This window comes from Lissotriton vulgaris, unplaced genomic scaffold, assembly GCF_964263255.1.
Source record: "Lissotriton vulgaris unplaced genomic scaffold, aLisVul1.2 SCAFFOLD_1899, whole genome shotgun sequence".
Classification (NCBI taxonomy): domain Eukaryota; kingdom Metazoa; phylum Chordata; class Amphibia; order Caudata; family Salamandridae; genus Lissotriton; species Lissotriton vulgaris.
This window is the reverse complement of record NW_028248783.1, coordinates 390139-409365: the sequence shown is the minus strand read 5'-3', so window position 1 is coordinate 409365 and position 19227 is coordinate 390139. Positions and strand designations below refer to the sequence as shown.

General features: G+C 40.7%; 1 protein-coding gene across 1 annotated transcript in view; it reads right to left on the bottom strand.

The window, feature by feature from the left end:
* Nucleotides 1–7810: 7810 nt before the first annotated feature.
* LOC147663830 (sterol 26-hydroxylase, mitochondrial-like) overlaps nucleotides 7811–19227 on the bottom strand; it is a 258274-nt gene continuing 246857 nt past the window's right edge. The window contains exons 8-9 of the mRNA XM_086950175.1: nucleotides 17069–17269; nucleotides 7811–10246 (exon numbers count right to left, since the gene is read on the bottom strand). Coding sequence (XP_086806301.1) covers nucleotides 10121–10246; nucleotides 17069–17269 — 327 coding nt within the window. The 3' untranslated portion in view covers nucleotides 7811–10120. The remainder of the gene's footprint in view (nucleotides 10247–17068; nucleotides 17270–19227) is intronic.

Sequence of the window (19227 nt, the reverse complement as noted above, 5' to 3'; positions counted from 1 at the left end):
CCTGGCATTTTGTCCCCCACAGCCTTCAAAAATTTTACCAGGCTGCAGCTCAATTGAGGGTCCTGAGATGAAAAGCATGTTAGTACTGCACTCCTTCGTGTACGTATCCCAACCCGAATAAAGTGTTGTTTTAAAAGGAGAGGACGGTGTATATGCATAGGGGCTGTCCCAAAAAAATGGATCATAAAAAGTGAGGAAGATGGAATACTTATAGAGGAGATATATGCGAACTGCCCTCCATGCCTCTAGCAATTGAATAATTGGATGTGACCAATATTGATGGCTGTGTAAGTCAAAGCATGAGCAAAATGTTTTTTGTAATTTACATATACAATTGCCAACATTGTATAAAACATAAGTGGACCATGTCATCCTTTTGGAACATGTAATAAGAAATATTGATTGTGCCTTTCTTTTTTTAAATAAAATAAAAATTAAAAAATAAAAAGAATATCGATTTTAAGGTAAGAAATATAGTTTTTAAAAATATAGAAGTCATTAATATCATTTGCAAAAATAAAGTTGTTTAAAATATTGATTTTTAAATTCGTGTTATGTATTTTAGCATATATTTTAAATGTATGTGAAGTATTTTTGTATAAGTATTGTTTATGTTTTTTAATATATGTTTCATGTTTAGTAGTTATCAATTTAATTTTAATTAATTTTGTGTTTTTTAATTCCGTAGCGGGGTGTGGTTTTATAGGGGAATAGGGTGGGAAGTGTATTTAATTATAAATTAATGATTATTTTTTATTTAATAATATTCATTTAATTGTGATTTTATAGTGTTAATTGTGGGAAGTAATTTATTATTAATTAATTTTATAATTGGATGTTAATTAATATCAATTAGTTAATTGGTAATTAATTATGGTAATTGTGGAAATATTTTAGGTGCAGGTTGTGGAGTTTATGGGGGAAAAGGTAGGAAGTAATTTTATTTCTAATTAGTTAATACTTAGTTGCTAATTAATACTAACTCTTTAATTGAAATTTAAATATGGAAATTAATTGTGTAATTTATTTTAGGTGAGGGTTGTGGGGTTTAAAGGGATAAATGTGAGAAGTAATTTATGTTTAATTAATAATTAGTTATTAATTCATATTAATGTATTCATTGATAATTAATTAGGGTAATAGTTTATTTTTTGTGTGTAGGTTTGGTTTTATAGGGAGTAAATTAATTGTATTCATACTTTGTGGTTAAATACTATTCGTTTTTTAATTGTAAATACATTTTAATTGTGTAATTAATTTTATGATAGTTTAATTTTAGCTGTGGGTTGTGGGGATTATAAGGGTAAAGTGTGGGAAGTTAAATAATGTTATGTGTTTTAATTAGTTTATTAACTAATAATATTTCTTTACATGATAATTAACTATGTTAATTATGGAAGTACATTTTTCTTTTAAATTTAGATGTGGGTTGTAAATTGTGTGGTGTTATAGGGTAGGAAATAAAAAAATGAAATTCATGCTATAAATAACGTTTTTGTTTCTAAATAATTACTAATAAAAAATATTACTTTGTTTGAAAATAAAGTTTTTTTTATTTAATATAATGTATGTAGGTATTTGTCATATGTATTTAACATTATAATATGTTTTAATGTTTTCAATTTTTGATATTAAATATATTTGTATTGTAATCTTTAACATATATGTATACATTTTTGTATTTATTTTGTTTTTTAAATATATATTTCTGTTTTTGATATTTTGTTTGTTTTTAATTTTGAACTGACTGAAGTGGGAATATTAATTTTTAGCCCTCCACAATCCAACACTTTTCCACTGACTGGAATGGGAATTGTACATTTTATCCCTCCACTATCACATTCCGTACTGTTGCACTCACTTGAGTGGGAATAGTAATTTTTACCCATCCACGATCCCTACTGTTGCACTCAATGGAGTGGGAAAGTAATTTTTACCCCTCTGCTATCCAACACTTTCTCTACTGTTACACTTATTGGAGTGGGAATAGTCCTTTTTACCCCGCCGCTACCCAACACTTTCCATATTGTTGCACTAACTGTAGTGGGAATAGTCATTTTTTCCCCTCCGTTATCCAAAACTTTCCCTATTGTTGCACTCACCGGAGTGGAAATAGTAATTTTTACCCCTCCGCTATCCGACAATTTCCCTACAGTTGCACTCATTGGAGTGGGAATAGTAATTTTTCCCCCTCCACTATCCAACACTTCCTTACTGTTGCAAGGACTGGAGTGGGAATAGCAATTTTTGCCCCTTCACTGTCCAACACTTTCCCTACTGTTGCACTTATTGGAGTGGGAATAGTAATTTTTCCCCCTCCACTATCCAACACTTTCCTTACTGTTGCAAGGACTGGAGTGGGAATAGTAATTTTTACCCCTCCACTGTCCAACACTTTCCCTACTGTTGCACTCATTGGAGTGGGAAAGTAATTTTTACCCCTCTGCTATCCAACACTTTCTCTACTGTTACACTTATTGGAGTGGGAATAGTCCTTTTTACCCCGCCGCTACCCAACACTTTCCATATTGTTGCACTAACTGTAGTGGGAATAGTCATTTTTTCCCCTCCGTTATCCAACACTTTACCTATTGTTGCACTCACCGGAGTGGAAATAGTAATTTTTACCCCTCCGCTATCCAGCACGTTCCCTACTGTTGCACTCACTGGAGTGGAAATAGTAATTTTTACCCCTTTGCTATCCGACACTTTCCCTACAGTTGCACTCATTGGAGTGGGAATAGTAATTTTTCCCCCTCCACTATCCAACACTTCCTTACTGTTGCAAGGACTGGAGTGGGAATAGTAATTTTTGCCCCTTCACTGTCCAACACTTTCCCTACTGTTGCACTCATTGGAGTGGGAATAGTAATTTTTCCCCCTCCACTATCCAACACTTTCCTTACTGTTGCAAGGACTGGAGTGGGAATAGTAATTCTTACCCCTCCACTGTCCAACACTTTCCCTACTGTTGCACTCATTGGAGTGGGAATAGTAATGTTTACCCCTCTGCTATCCAACACTTTCCCTTCTGTTGCACTGACTGAAGTGGAAAATTTAAGTTGAAAGATTTTTAAATAGTTTCAAGTTTTAATGTATAATAGAATTTTTTGTATTAGATTGTATGTGTTTGTGTGTGTATATATGTATATATATATATATATATGTGCGCTCGTGTGTCAAAACACTACCAAACTCTCGGGGAGATTATTTCAAACGCCTTTATTGCCACAGCGTGCTTGAATAGCAAAGAGGCTCAGGAAAATGTCAATCAAATCCCAGTTCGCCGTGTTGTTCCTGACGCGTTTCGAAGGCTCCCGCCTTCTTCTTCAGAGGAAAGGCGAACACATCACGGGAGTACAGGTTCCAGCCCTCCATATAGCAATGGCACGCCCCTAGATGGGCAGTCCAAATGTCTCAGTGCCTGTTGGGACTGGAAGTCCTGTATTTTCAAGGCGCCCCTCCTGTGGTCAAAGTCGGTTGGACAGTCTCCCCTCGCCTGCCAGGCGACATCACGGTAGTGGAGATGGGGACGGATGAATATCCGTATCTCTAGCAGGCTGGATGCTTGCCCTTGCCGGCTCCTTCCGTGAGGCTGCGTGGCGGTGCTCAGCGTTTCATGCAGGGTTACCGCTACGCTCAATTCCATCAAGGCGCTGCTGCACTCTTCTGGCGGGTGTGGTCAGAATGGTGATGGTTCCATTCAGGATATGTGCGCTTGCGTGTCAAAACACTACCAAACTCTCGGGGATATCTGCATATATATATATATTACCTACTGGCGGTCGCCTGTAGGTATATATAGTTAGGACCTAGTTAACATAGGAAATTCCGAACATTCTATTGGGAATAACTTTGGCGCCGATTGAGGGATCTGCCTGTAATTTTCCTTAAATTAGCCTCGCTGTGCTCCGCTCCTTCCCTGAAAGTTTCGGGGGGATTCGTCAAGCGGGGACCGAGAAAAAAGGGGGGTCCCAAAACATGTTTTCCCCATGTTCATTTCCATAGGGACATTCTGACAAGGCTACAGCTCGAACGACTGAACGGAATTATACCAGATTTGGCAAAATGGTAGGGACTGGTATGCAGCAGTGCCTTTTGTATGTTTGGTGTAAATCCCTCCAGTAGTTCTTGAGAAAATAGAATTTGAAATTTTTCAAATGGCATTTTTTATGGGACCTTTAGACACGGCTACAGCCCGAACGGCTGTACGGAATTACACCAAACTTGGAAAAATGGTAGGGACAGGTATGCAGTAGTGCCTTTTCTATATTTGGTGAAAATCCCTCCAGTAGTTGTTGAGAAAAAGAATTTGAGCAAATTATATATCTGTATGCGCTCAACATTCTCTTGGGAATAACTTTGGCGCCGATTGAGGAATCTGTGTGTAATTTTCCAGAATTTTGGCCAGCTCTGCTCCGCTCCTTCCCTGAACGTTTCAGGGGGATTCATCAAGCGGGGGCTGAAAGGGGGGTCCCAAAACATGTTTTCCCCATGTTAATTTCCATAGGCACCTTTAGACAAGGCTACAGCCCGAACGGCTGAATGGAATTACACCAAGCTTGGCAAAATGGTAGGGCCTGGTATGCAGATGTGCCTTTGCTATGTTTCGTGAAAATCCCTCCAGTAGTTCTTGAGAAAATTGAATTTGAAATGTTTCAAACGGCATTTTCTATGGGACCTTTAGACACGGCTACAGCCCGAACGGCTGAACGGAATTACACGAAACTTGGCAAAATTGTAGGTGTTAGGATCTGGTCTAGTCCTCTCTCTGTGACCATGTTGCACGCATCACCTGACTTACCTGATTAGGATAAAGGTAGTCCACGCCCTCCTCTCCATGCTTGGTTTCTTATCCTTGTTGGGTTTTGTATTGTAGGTGTTGGCACTGTCACACGTTGGCGTTATAGGCTCCATGGTGGGTTATCCAGTCGACACAGCAGTTCCATTGTTTATCTTGTTTTCCCCTTTCCCACCCCCTCCATGTGCTCACTGGCTACTTGCTGAGTTATTTACCAGTTAGTCGCTAAGGGGCAAGGGTAGTGGATTGGGCCATACGTCGTTCCTGCAGTGTGACGGGCATTGAGGCAAAACCTTACAGTAGGGACAGGTATGCAATAGTGCCTTTTCTATATTTGGTGAAAATCCCTCCAGTGGTTGTGGAGAAAATTGAATTTGATCAAATTATATATCTATATGCGCTCACCGTACGCGTACGGTACGTGTACCGTACGCGTACGTGCGCGTACCCTTACGTGCACGAGCGAGTTTCTGATTGGCTGGCAGTCGACTGTCAACATTCCAAACTGTCCAAACCAGGAAGTGTTGGCTCCCATCTTGTTTTTCAGGAGAACTGAGGCACAAGAGAGCCCAAAACAAGAGTGGAAAACTCGAAAAGGGCGCAGGGTAGAGACCCCCAACCCTCTAGCCCTTCTCAGGGGGTCCCAAAAAGGACCCCCAAGGGCAAAAAAAAAAAATCGCGGGGTACGCGCACCGTATGCGTAGGTACGCGTACCGTGCGTGTACCCCACGATTTAAAAAAAAAAATGTTTTTTTGCACTTGGTGGTCCTTCCTTCTGAGACCCCCTGAGAAGGGCTAGGGGGTCAGGGGGTCTTAACCCTGCCCCCTTTTCATGTTTTCAACTCTTGTTCTGTGCTCTCTTGTGCCTCACATCTCCTGAGAAACAAGATGGCTGCTCAGGTTGTCCCAGAAGGATAATAACATATATAAACGTTATCCGCTAATAGAATTAGCATTTACAAAACATTTGAAATTTATTGAAAAAAAATATAGGTTTCACGCCTGATATAGTTAGGAATTAGCATTTAAAAAACCTTGCAAATTCACTGAAAAAACCATAGGTTTCAAGCCTTATATAGTTAGGAATTAGCATTTAAAAAGCCATTGAAATTGCTCCTATATAGTTAGTTGTACTAACTATATTTCGCGCGCCCGCAATCCACTGCTGATGATGTCACATATTACATCATTCATGACATGGTCAGTGACATCACTGATGACATCACTGATGACATCTCAAATGAAATCACTGATGACATCACTGATGTCATTTTTTGTTATGACCTCCAAAAGCGATATTTTTGTAGCCAATATTTGGGACACGGTATTTCTGTCAGGTGACATTTTGACAATGGTATTCTGGTACCGGGCTCTTTTTTCTGGTACCGCACCGCTTGCAGTACGAATGTATCTGGCACTTTCCACTCGAACAACAGATAGATACATAAGCCCAACCAGGTAACTAGGATAAGGAAAGATAAGTTTTTAGAAGACATTCGTGTTTGAGGCATAACCAGTACAGGTGTGCTCTGGGCAACTGCAAAGGTTATGATTGGGCTTTGATTCGTTATGCGTGTTTGTCAGGGTTCAAGTCTGATGATTGAAGCAGGTGATGGGTGTACAGCTGGAGAGCAGATGTTGAAGAGGACGAAATTGTCACTGTACCTGGATCTGGCCGTATCCCACATGTACTGGGCTATGGGATGCATATATGTAAATTATGGGTGGCGTATTGGTATCTGGAAGTGCTTTTGCAGTGCACTACTTTGTTGAAGCAATGTACTTTACAAAGGGGTACACAGATATCATCAAAAGAAAATTAACACTAATGTTTTATTGTATTCTTCAAAGTAGACCAGTTATCCCACTCCCAACCTAAATAGTTGAACCCTTACCATAAAAAACGAAACATATACATGCAATACACAAGGAGTCGACAACCTCTTCAACATCAACGTGCATATTTAATCCATGTGTCTCCACCAATCTCTAAATCTTGATAGTGATGATAAGTGTGAGGCTTTCCACCTTTAGTGGCAGTGTGAATTGTGGGCTTTTGCCCACTGCCTGCTCTTGGTGGCAGTGCAAATGATTGGCTTAATCCACGTTCTATTCTTAGAAGAGAAGAGTGTGAAGTGGGTTTCTCCCACTGTGCTTTTTGCCATTCTCACGTCTTGGTCTTATTTCCTCTTCTACACTATTTGTTGATGTCAAGCCTGAGGATTTACCCATCTTTCGCTCTTGTTGGTTATGTCAACTGAAGGTCTTGCTGGATCCACGCCATGCTTCTGGTCAAAATATCAAGCGTGCAAATGCACTTAAATGCTTCACTTGTCCCACACTTCACCCTGGAAACTTCACCCATTTTCTGCTTCTATTGCAAAAGCATCACTTCACAAATCTATAAGGAGTAGTCAATGAAGGCAAATGAGCACTCAAGGGTACCACAGTGGAAGTTGAAGAGGATCAATAGATCACCTAAGAACTCTACTGTATACGTTTCCTGGATAACTCGTCCTGAACACGGTCCAAGAGTGGGCTTTCTCGACCTCCTGACACTGAGAACTGTGGTAATGTGCCAACCCAAGACAGAAGCCAGTCCGGCTGCTCCCACCTGATGACCCATTAAGCCATCTGCGAATGGGATGTGTGATCTGATGTGGGATGTGTTTCAGGTAACAGTCAATCTTATGAGATATCACAGGGACGTGTGCGGAATACAAACCCTCTTTCATAATGAGAAGGTACACCAACCAACACAGGGAAACCAGGGGACTATTTTAATGATTTATTTTTATTTTAAAATCTTATCCCAGTGCACATACTATGAAGAATGACTACAATGAAAGTCAATAACATAGTAATGGCAAAATTTACCGAGATAGTGGACAGCAAACAGCACTGTCACATGCTGAAATGACAAGATTTTTCTGCATTGAAATCCCCAGACCTGTCCTCATCTCTTCGGTTTCCTGCAACACCAAAGAAGAAGCCTAATTGTGAGTTTCAAAGATGATTCACGCTTGCATACCTCTCCAGAACAATTAAGCGAATCTTCAGATATTAGCAACGTCTGATATTCTTTTTTTTTAATTATTATTCTTTTTATTGAAAAGGAACAAAAGAAACAATAGCATCAGGTGAACAACAATTGTCATCATTGTGAGGTTTGATTTGTAATTCGTACAGAATCATATATTACAATATGCATAAAATTTGGGATCACGGGGATTCCTGTACTTCTGCTTCCATTTGCCGCATCGGGGGTGTGCATAATTCGCTGCGATAACTATTCCAAGCCCCCCAGATCTTCCCCCACTTCTCAGGACAAACCCCTGGCCACATACCCTGCCCTCTCCCTGAACATACACCAATCTCTAGATCTTCGGCCCATTTAGTAATCCAGGGTGGCTGGCTGGCTCCCCACAACTGAGCAATATTCCGCTTCGCCACCATACATGCCAACGTCACCCACTGCTTCAGATACCCGTTCAAATCTGTGCGTTCCCATACATTTAGTATACATCTCCGGGCTTCCGGTCGTATCTCCTCCCCCAGTACTTCTTTCATCTCATCATGTATCTTTGCCCAGAAGTTCCGTATCTCCTCACAGTGCCAAAGGATATGCGTGAAAGTGCCAAGTTCTCCACAACCTCTTCTACACTCGCCGCTCACCGCACTAGTCTCGGCCCTGTGAGATATGACCTATGTAAGATCTTCAGCTGCACCAATCTGAGCCTCATCTGAACTGCAACCACTTTAGGGGAGGAGACTGCCTCTACCCAGTCCTCATCATCTAATTCCAATCCATCTGCCCCCCACGAAGTTCTAACATGTCCCAACGGGTCATCCATATTATTTACAAGCTTCCTATATATTAAGGAGATAGTCTTTTCTGGGATTTGACCATCTAGCACTCGGTCCTCGAGAGGAGAAGCCTCTGGAAGCACCGTATCTCCAGGTATGTGGGCAAGAAGGGCGTGTCTAATCTGACGGTACCGAAAGTGTTCATTATCATTCAAACTGTATTGTTGTTTTAGAGATTCAAATGTCTGCACACTGCCCCCCCCCCACACATCCTTAATCTGGCTGATTCCAATTGAGGTCCCACTTATCAAACCCTTTAGACTTCCACAAGCTCCCAAGCTTCTCCGAGCAGAACAGGGGGCTGGCCAACGTCAATCTTCCCTCCCATCCCAAACTTACGTCTCATATTCTTGTCTGCGTTAAAAGGAAGGCCAATAAGCCCACATAGTGAAGGTTAAGTGTACCTCCCAGCAGCCTTCACCTTAGGACGGTGATACGATTCTTTATGGCCTCTGTCTCACGTCTCTGGCACGAAGCCCAATGTTTCTATTCATACCCTGCTTTCAGGTTTTATACATGTCTAATCATTGTTGAATTTTTCAGAATCAACAATTTGCAGAAAAGGCCTTGGCACCTTTTCACCAACTTACATTCTATGAAACTTTGAATTTTGTTTAAAAACAATAAACGAGAAACAAACTTATCAGTTTCCATGAAACCTTGGCAATCCTTCAAAACAATCACTAGAGCAAGAGATTTGATTCACATGAAATAAGATGAACATACCCAAGCAGACTTGATTATCACGTGGCAATGATTAAATATGATGTTCATATTTCAACATTTATATCTAATAACAAACATATATATTTCAAAAAAGGGAATACCTAAAAGAAATAAACATGATAATCATACCAATAGATGAGCAGTATCCGAGGACCATTCAAAGAGGTCTGAAAGGAAGGTGAGCTGTAGCAGACAAGGCTATGGCAGGAACTGAGTGTGTGTATGGATGTATGAGGGAGTAGGCGATGACTGTGTGAGTGATGAGTGAATCACTGAGTCAGTCATTGAAGATGTAAATGAGTAAGTGCATATGGAAGTAGGTTGATGAAATAGTAGTTGTAGTGAGTTAGTAAGTATGAAAAAAGACTTTATCAGTGAGTGAATGGTAGTGTGGGTCAGAGAATATGAAGTAGGTTGGTAGGATATTGAGCAAATAGGTAGGTTTTTGGGTGAGTGACCAATCAAATTGTCTTAGTACACACTACTGCCTTTTTAGGTATATCTGCCTGGAAACAAGCAGTGATTTTCTCAGTAAAGTCAATTGCTGAGTGCAACTTAGAAAATGGAGTAAAGCTAAGATAAACTCCTCAGTTGTGTTTCTTCTGTGAATAGTGGGAGGCTGATACATCACCGACGTCTGCCAACAAACAGCTGTACAAGATTGCTTTGTCTGATGTAAGGCACCACTCGGTATCAGTAAGATCAAGAGCACGGTGCTGGCAGGGATCAGAGTGATGGAACCCTCTCGATGAACTGCAGGTTAACCGGCCTGTCTGCAGCCAGCACAATGCGTGAGATGTGCTTCACCTCCTCCCCTGTCGGGTCAGGTCCTATTTCAAACATCTGGATTATCTGCAAGGTAAAGGACAGGAGGTGTGTTATTACAGAAGGCAGGATAATAGGGCATGCATATGACTGGGTCCACACTGAGGTGGCATGGTGATACTTCTAATCCATGGGCATCAGGCATTTCTGTGCCAGTGCTCAACAAGGGATATCAGGCATACTTGTGACAGTGCTCATCCATGGGTATCAGAGATACCTGTGACAGAGCTCATCCATGGGTACCACACATACCTGTGACAGTGCTCATCCATGGGTATCAGGCATGCCTGTGTGTTAGATATGGGGTATCTAGTTGGCAGAGGTATGCACCTTGTCCAAGTAGGGACAACCAATCTAGTCAGGGTAAGCAAGATGCAAACTAAATCTTAACTTGTGCTCACTTTCTGGTAGCTTGACACAGAGCAGTTCCAACATATCTAAGAGGTAATGTTTAAAGAATTTGTGCAACACAGCACACCGTGACAAAATGAAAGCACCACAAAAAGACTCCACACAGGGTTAAAAGAATATACACTAATTTTATGTGTAAAACAAGACCAAAATGACACAAATCCAATAAGAAAGTTATGAATTTCTAAAGATTAAATTAAAATATAGTGCTTAAAGTCATAAAGCGCATACCGGGGATATCTGGTTGCGCTAGACCCGGGCAAATCCAAAGTTCAGGCCAACTGCAATGGAGTACAGGCTGGCTACAGGACTCACGCAAGTCCAGATGAAAAAGTACCTTGGATGGAAGATGTGTCTACGTCAAATACCTGAAGCGAGGAGCAGAGGAGGTGATGATTCATCGTTGATCCTTTGAATGTAGGTGATGCGTAAGTTCTGATCCACAGAGTTGGTGAGGCTTCATAGATGAACCCCTTTGCGAGCCAGGCGATGCCTCTTCGTCGAGCGTTGCCGTCCATCATCATTGAGGCAAGCAGTCCGAAATAATGTCGTTGTGCAGCAACTGCATGGAAGGAGATGCGCATGTTCTGATAGGCGCAAAGTCATTGATGCATGGATACTGCTGTGTCAGCATAGAAAAGTCACTTACCAGGTCCCAGGACAAGACAGGCACCACTTGGCAAGGCAGTACTCACAGATGGCAGAGTACAGGTGTTGTTGCAGGGTTGTAGGAAGTCTTTGAATGCCCTGAGACTTCAGAACAGGCGGGAAGCCAACAAGCCCTCTGAGTCACTCTGGGTTCAAGTGAGATGGGTCAAGCCCTTTCCTCAGCAGGTCAGAGGAAAGCAGCAACAGGCAGTACATCAGAGCAGTAATGCACTTCTTCCAGAGCAGCAGTCCAGCAGATTCCTTGTAGCAGCAGTGCAGGCTTTACTGGCAAAGTTCTTCTCAGGTCCAGTAGTGTACTGTTTTGGTGGAGTCAGAGAACCAGTACTGCCTTTGAAGTGGGGTTGACTTAAAAGAAGGGTCCTTGAAGTGCAAAGTGGTTCTTTCTTCACAGCCCTGGCTCCAGACTGCCAGTAAGGGGTATTCAGCCCTATGTGTGGGAACAGGACACTGCCTATTCAGGTGTGTCAGCTTCCCACCACCTTATAGTCCGGAGGAGCCATCAGATTGCTGATGAGTATATAGGCACACCTAGCCTTCATGTGTTTGTGTGTGTTTAGAAGGGAATGCACAAACTGTAGCTTGCACACACCCCAAATAGTCTGCAGACACACAGAGTAGTAAGAGCAGAGAAATGTCCACTTTCTAAAAGGGGCTTTTCTTAAAATAGTAATGTTAAATCCAATTTTACCAATAACAAGGATTTATCATTACCCTTCCAAAGATATAAAACATGACTAAACTTTTCGCTTCTAATCAGGAATTACAACTTAAAAGTGTATTTAGGAATTCCCAATGTTAACCCATGAGAGGAGTAGGCCTCACAGTCGTGAAGAACGAAATTGGGTGCTGGTCACTACCAGGACAACCAAAACATAAAAGTACAGGTCTTACCTTTTACTTACACAGCACCCTCCCTTATGGGCTATCAAGTGCCTACCTTAGAAGTGACTTATGTGTAATAAAAGGGGAGTGTAAGGCTTGGCAAACGGTTTTAAATGCTGAGTTGAACTGCCAGTATACTGCACACACAGGCCTTTAGTGGCAGGCTTAAGACAAGTTTGGAAGGCTACTTCTGTGGGCGGCACAATCAGTACTGCAGAACCACTGGTAGAATTTAATTTACAGGCCTTGGGTATATGATATAATTTACAAGGAATTTAAGAGTAAATTAAATATACCAATAGTGTATAAACCAATGTTTCCATATTAAGGGAAGAAGCACACGCATTTTAGAACTGGTCAGCAGTGGCAAAGTCCAACAAAAAGTATCAGCATAAAAGGACAAGCAGGAAGGCAAAAAGTTTGGGGTTGACCCTTCAGAGACGACCCTTTTCTAGCACTGTGCCAGTGCTCATCTATGTATTTCAGGCATACCTGTTACAGTGCTCATCTTTGTGTATCGAACACACCTGTGACAGTGCTCAATCAGGGATATCGAGTGCACCTGTAACAGTGCTCAATCAGGGGTACCTTGCGGCACTACGACAGCAGTCATTTCACAATATCTTGCACAGCTGTGAAAGCACAAAACCAGTGGTAGTTTGCATCCCTGTGAAAATGGTCATCCAGTGATCTCGTGCATAAATGTGTTAGCACTCACCCAGGTATCATACCAAAATATGAAACAATCAAACTGCATTAGTATAGAAAACAAAATATTTAACATTACTGACCTCAACCACACAACACCCATATGTGCATTTTGTTTTCACAGAGCCCATGCACATAGAAATGTTGGTAGAACGTCATTACTCAGAAGGGGGGGGGGAGCACACTGCCTCACCTCCCACCACAGGTCGTACCTTAGCATTTTGGTAAATACAGTTCACACTAAATGCTTATTTGAATATTAGCTGCAGTGTTTCACCAAAGTTGGTGCAGATAGTGCTGTAAATCTCTAGACACATGTGTTTCTGGATATTATCCATCATCAGTATAGATAAAAAAACTAATTTCATCAGGGGTTGCTGAAAAAGCTTTTAAACTTGTGGTAAAATATTACAGTTTTGTGATCGGAATTCGATCTTAAAACAGTATAAATAAATAAATACTTAACATTTTGATTTGGTTTTAGGAAGGGACGCCCTAAACATGACCCTTCCAAATACTAGTTTGAAAATGCAAAATGCGAATCATATTTTGTACATTTAAAAAAAGCATTTTTCCTGTTGCAAATGGACAGGTTCTTTGAATCAGGCTGTTTGTGACCGGAAAAAGGCTTTGTACATATGGGGCCAGATGTCCGATGCTTTATTGAGGTCACTAATGTCCCAATTTGCAGAATCTGGACTTTTGCAACTGCAAACTGTTTTTTTGTATGTACAAATGCCCAATTTCTGATTCTGTAACCTATCACCAAATCGCAAATTGGGTATGCGATTCAGTATTAGGAGATGGCGTGTTCAGGGTGGTCCTTCCTAGTGGTATGTGTAAATGTTGTGTGACCAAAATGCGGCCGCAAAACATTCACATTTTGTCACTCCGAGTTGGTGGTAACCCATTTGCAAATGAGAAGGGGTCCCCAAGTGGGGGAAATGAAAAGAAAACTTTTCAATTTATATTTTGAAATGCGACCCGTTTTTCTTTAAGGAAATCACAGACATGGTAGTCTGATGACCCAAACAGGCCACCATCCCTGTGATTTTAGTGATTCACAAAGGGTTGCAAACCGAGACTTACCTCATAAATATTAATGAGGTAGGTAGATTTGCTACACACTGGAAATTACAAAATTTGTCAAAGACACATTAGTATGTGGGTGTTTGCGTTTCCCAAATAGCGAATCACAAAAATTTGCTATTTGATAATCGCAAAGCCAATCCTATGTACGTCTCGCCCCTGAACCTTTGTCTTCTACTAAATGTCCGACCATGTAACGGGGCTTGGAGAAAGCGCAGACCCAACATAATAGCCGCCGGATATGGGCCCAACATGCACTCATTGTGCTGTCAGCCACAGCCACATAGTCTCACCTGTGCTATTTCAGTACACATTTGATAGAAATACCTGACCACACTTTAGAAAACTGGTATCAGTAAGGAAATAATTAACCCCCAACCACTGATTTTGTGAGGTTATACTGGACAACAAGCAAATTAGACAAATCCTGCCTTGTGGAAAAAGATAACAATATGAGGCATACGTTTGTGGTTGTAGGAGACTTGTGGACTCATGTACATACAGTTCGGTATGTGCGTGATTTCTGCTAAACACACAGCACCTACTCTATTCACTACCAGGGGAAATGCCATGCTGGCTTCACCTGCCGAAACCTTTCTCTGTTCACCTGTCCTGCACCGGGGCATCGCTCAATGCATGAAACAACGTCTATCCTGTTCAAACCTAGCTGTACATTGTTCCTGTTCAGGCTCCAAAGAAAAGCTATATTCGAAAGCTGTAGGGAGGTGCAAAGTGTGCTTCTCTAGGGATTTTGGGAGGAAAGATATGGAACTTTTTACTTTTGCAGCTCTCACAATGGAAGACAAGTAATGAGAGTTTGGATGCTGAGGCTGTGAAGGTGTCCTACAGCAGCCACAAATATTGTTGGGAGATTCTCTGCAGTTCACAGAATCAGGGTGGGGGAATGTAAGATCTACAACTTGTTGAAAGAGAGGCGGGGAAGATTTTCCATTAATGTCACAAAGTGAGGAAGAAGAGGTTATTCTAGAATGTTTTGCTTCTAGCAACCACAACATTTAAAATAAGCAATAGTAATGCCAATAGGTCTGGCTTTAAAGGAATATTGTATGGTAATGGGAAGCATTGAAAGTCAATAGCATGGGAATGACAGGTATTCGCGTTTGAAGCAAAGAACTGTAAAATAATATTGGTGTTGGTATAAAGGTGCCCTACTCAGATCTGTGCTGCTGCCAAAGAAATATAAGATAACTTTTCTAGTTATCTAAGGCACTTTAATAGCATCTGTCAGCGGCTTTCGACACGGTTAGCCATGTCATCCTGCTGAACCTGGGAATAACAGGGCAAGCTTTTAAATGGCTTAAATCCTTCCTTACAGGCCGGACTCAGAGAGTGCAAATGGAAGACTAACTATCCTCTGCTAGTGGTGTGACCTGTGGCGTTCCTCAGGGATCGGCACTGTCCCCACTTTTATTCAACATCTATTTACAACCTTTAGTGGAGGAGTTAACGCACAGAAACTGTCAAATTTTTAATTATGCAGATGACACACAACTGCTGGTCCAACTTGACAACACCAGTCAGGCACAGGACGCAGTGAAAAAACTTCTTAGGTTTACGGTTAATTGGATGGCAAACAATCTCCTGAAAGTTAACCCGGACAAAACTGAGGTACTTAATATATCAAATCAAGAAAGCCCCTGGTGTGAGCTTTTCTGGCCTCCCGAACTTGGGGAGGTACCAATCCCAGGAAGAGCCGTAAAAAGCTTAGGCTTAAAAATTGACGCAGAACTGTCAATGGCTCCCCAAGTCCTCTCGGTTGTAGGCTCTTGTGTAGGTCTACTAAGGCAGCTGCGAAGACTTGTTCCCATTCTTTCTGCCTCGACATTACAAACCATTGTGTCTGCCACAATCATCTCGAGGTTGGACTATGGAAACGCTCTTTATCTGGGTCTCCCTCGAAAGCTCCTTAAGAAACTACAGGTGGTCCAGAATGATGCGGCCAGGCTGATTTTCTCACTACCACGGAGCACACGAGCAACGCCCCTTCTTCAGAGGTTGTACTGGCTGCCCATTGAGCACCGAGTGCAATTCAAGTGTCTCTGCATAGCCCATAAAGCTATCTATGGAGAGGCTCCCAAATATATCAAAGATCGTCTGAGGAAGTATGTGCCGGGCAGAACCTTGCGCTCCTCTGAAGCCTGCAAACTAACCCCTTTGAGATTCAACCTTAAATCTAAGGGAGGGTGAGCTCTGTCGGTCCTCCTCCCTCAAATCTGGAACGAGCTTCTGGCAACTTTGCAAGGGGAGCCAATGCTGCTACCCTTTAGAAAGGCGTTAAAAACTCATCTGTTTAAAAAGATGACATCTCTAACGTAAATTGCCAACTGGGTGGGGGGCGCGCCACCGATAGCTATGTGTTGTGTTCCTTTCTTTTTTTAAAAGCGCTTAGAGACCAGTGGTGATTTGCGCTATATAAAACTACAGTAACATAACATAACATAACATAACATTACAATGTCATGTATGTGTCCCTGAAAGTTCAAGCACAGGCAGCTGGAAAAATAAACAAAATGATCACAGCTGTTTGGTGGGCAAGCACTTGTTCTGCAGAAGCCCACAACTTATTTCCACTTAAAAAATGTACTTCTGACTCCTAACATGTGGGCATCTATTCTCCTGATGATTCTCATATACTTGTCTGGCGACAGCTGCATCAAGCCAGACCACAAAAACTATAGCTAGTCAAGTTGCAGTCTTCTGAGCTGAATTACAAATAAGCAATGCTCTTAGAAAACATAAAAATGATATTAATGTCAAAAATTGAGGTATCTTTGAATAGTGACACTGAGACTACTTAAAATGGCCCCTAGCCAGGAAATGCAACATTTCCAATTGCAGCATTCATTTTCAAAAGTCATTATAGTCGTGTACTCTGGTCCAATTGTTTAAATGTCAGCAAACCACTCCTTAAACTCATATTATGACTGATGCATTCAAGAGACCCTGCCTACTGAACGTACCAGCTGATGCATCAGATCCTTCTATACAGTCTGATCTCCATCTCATGGTGGACTTGCATTTCCTGTAGAGGCATCACCTTCAAGTGAGGAACAGAAGCCGCCTACTCACCCGTGACAGTGCTAAGTGCATCTCCAGCTCTGCGATTCGACGGCCCACGCAGGCTCGTACCCCATATCCAAAGGGGATGGAGCTGAAGGGATGGTGCTTCATGCCTCCATCTCGCAGCCAGCGCTGGGGCAGGAACCGGTCCGGCTCTGGGAAGTTGAGCTCATCTCTGGAAAGTGCAAAGTGGCACATGACGAAGAGAGTCTGTTGAAAAAGAACAAAATAATGACCACCACACACTTCTAGAAATGGTGTGGCTACATACACAGACACACTACGTACAGAGCCAACTAAGGGCTTAATAAAGAGTTTGGCAGAGGGTACACTGCACCACAATCTTAAAGAATATCTCATCCACTGTATCCTATGGCATTTGTAATATGGTAGAAGGAATTTGGGAAGGAGTAGTCAATCCACTAAACTTAAATCAGGTGGATGACCTAATTGTTTTAAGCACTAAGCCCTGGTTTATTTCAGCAATCTTTCAGTGATTTTTTTTTTATTAACAGATTCTATTGAGTTTTACGGTACATGACGGGCGGTGCCCGAAGCATATATTTTGGATACAGGTTGTATAGGATCATTGACAAAATATCGATTACACTAATATAGAATTACAAAAATATCGAGGTTAAAATATCGACTACAAAAATATCGAATTCCTATCTACAAACAGCTAAGTACAAAAATATTGAATCAAAAATATCGTTACAAAATATATATAGTTAGTCAAAATATCGAATTATTTTAAAGGTCTTTAAAATAATTTAAAATTAAAAAAGTATTAAAAATAATTAACTAAATTATACTTAAAAATACTTAAAAAACCTTAAAATTATTAAATAATTAAACATTTATTTTTTAAAACATATATATATATATTAACATGATATTGATAAAAAAATATACAATATTCTTACCGTAGGATAGCAGGAGGGTAAAATTTACTGTTACCACTCCAGTGAGTGCAACAGTAGGGAAAGCATTGGATAGCATAGGGGTAAAAATAACGATTCCCACTCCAGTGAGTGCAACAGTAGGGAAAGCGTTGGCTAGCGTAGGGGAAAAATTACTATTCCCACTCCAGAGTTCAACAGTAGGGAAAACGTTGGATAGTGTAGGGGTAAAAATTACTATTCCCACTCCTGAGAGTGCAAAAGTAGGGAAAGCGTTGGATAGAGTAGGGGTTAAAATTACTATTCCGACTCCAGAGAGTGCAACAGTAGGGAGAGCGTTGGATAGCGGTGGGGGTAAAAATTACTATTCTCACTCCAGTGAGTGCAACAGTAGGGAAAGCGTTGGATAGCGTAGGGGTAAAAAATACTATTCCCACTCCAGTGAGTGCAACAGTAGAGAAAACGTTGGATAGCGTAGGGGTAAAAGTTACTATTCCCACTCCAGGGAGTTCAAGAGTAGGGAAAGCGTTGGATAGCGTAGGGGTTAAAATTACTATTCCCACTCCAGAGAGTGCAACAGTAGGGAAAGCATTGGATAGCGCTGTGGTTAAAATTACTATTCCCACTCCAGAGAGTGCAACAGTAGGGAAAGCGCTGGATAGCGTAGGGGTTACAATTACTATTCCCACTCCAGAGAGTGCAACAGTAGAGAAAGTAAATATTTAATATGTTAATAAAAAGAAATTAAATATCAATATCAATAAAAAATGTAATAAAAGTAATTACCAATTGAATATAATGTAATAAGTAATCAATTAAAAATACAAATAAATATTCATTATTAAAATGCATTACCTATTAATACAAATTAATTAGCAATTACCAATTCATTAATTAGCAATTAAAAATTAATTAACAATTAAAAATTAATTAACAATTAATTCAAAATAAATACCAAAAACAAATTAAAATATTTAATTAATCACAATTAAATTACTTCCTGCCCTTTTGCCCTATATACCCACAACCCGCTATAGAATTAAATTACGCAAAAATTAAATAACTTAAAATTCATTACTTAAAATAAATTATACAAAAATATACACTTTTCACACATGTACTAACATAGAAAACACTTTAAAAAATTCGATATTATTAAAAATTCGATATATTTTAATACCTATATTATCTACTTCGATATTTTGACTTTCTATATTTATAAAAATTGATATTAAATTACCTACCTCAAATTCGATATTTTTGTTG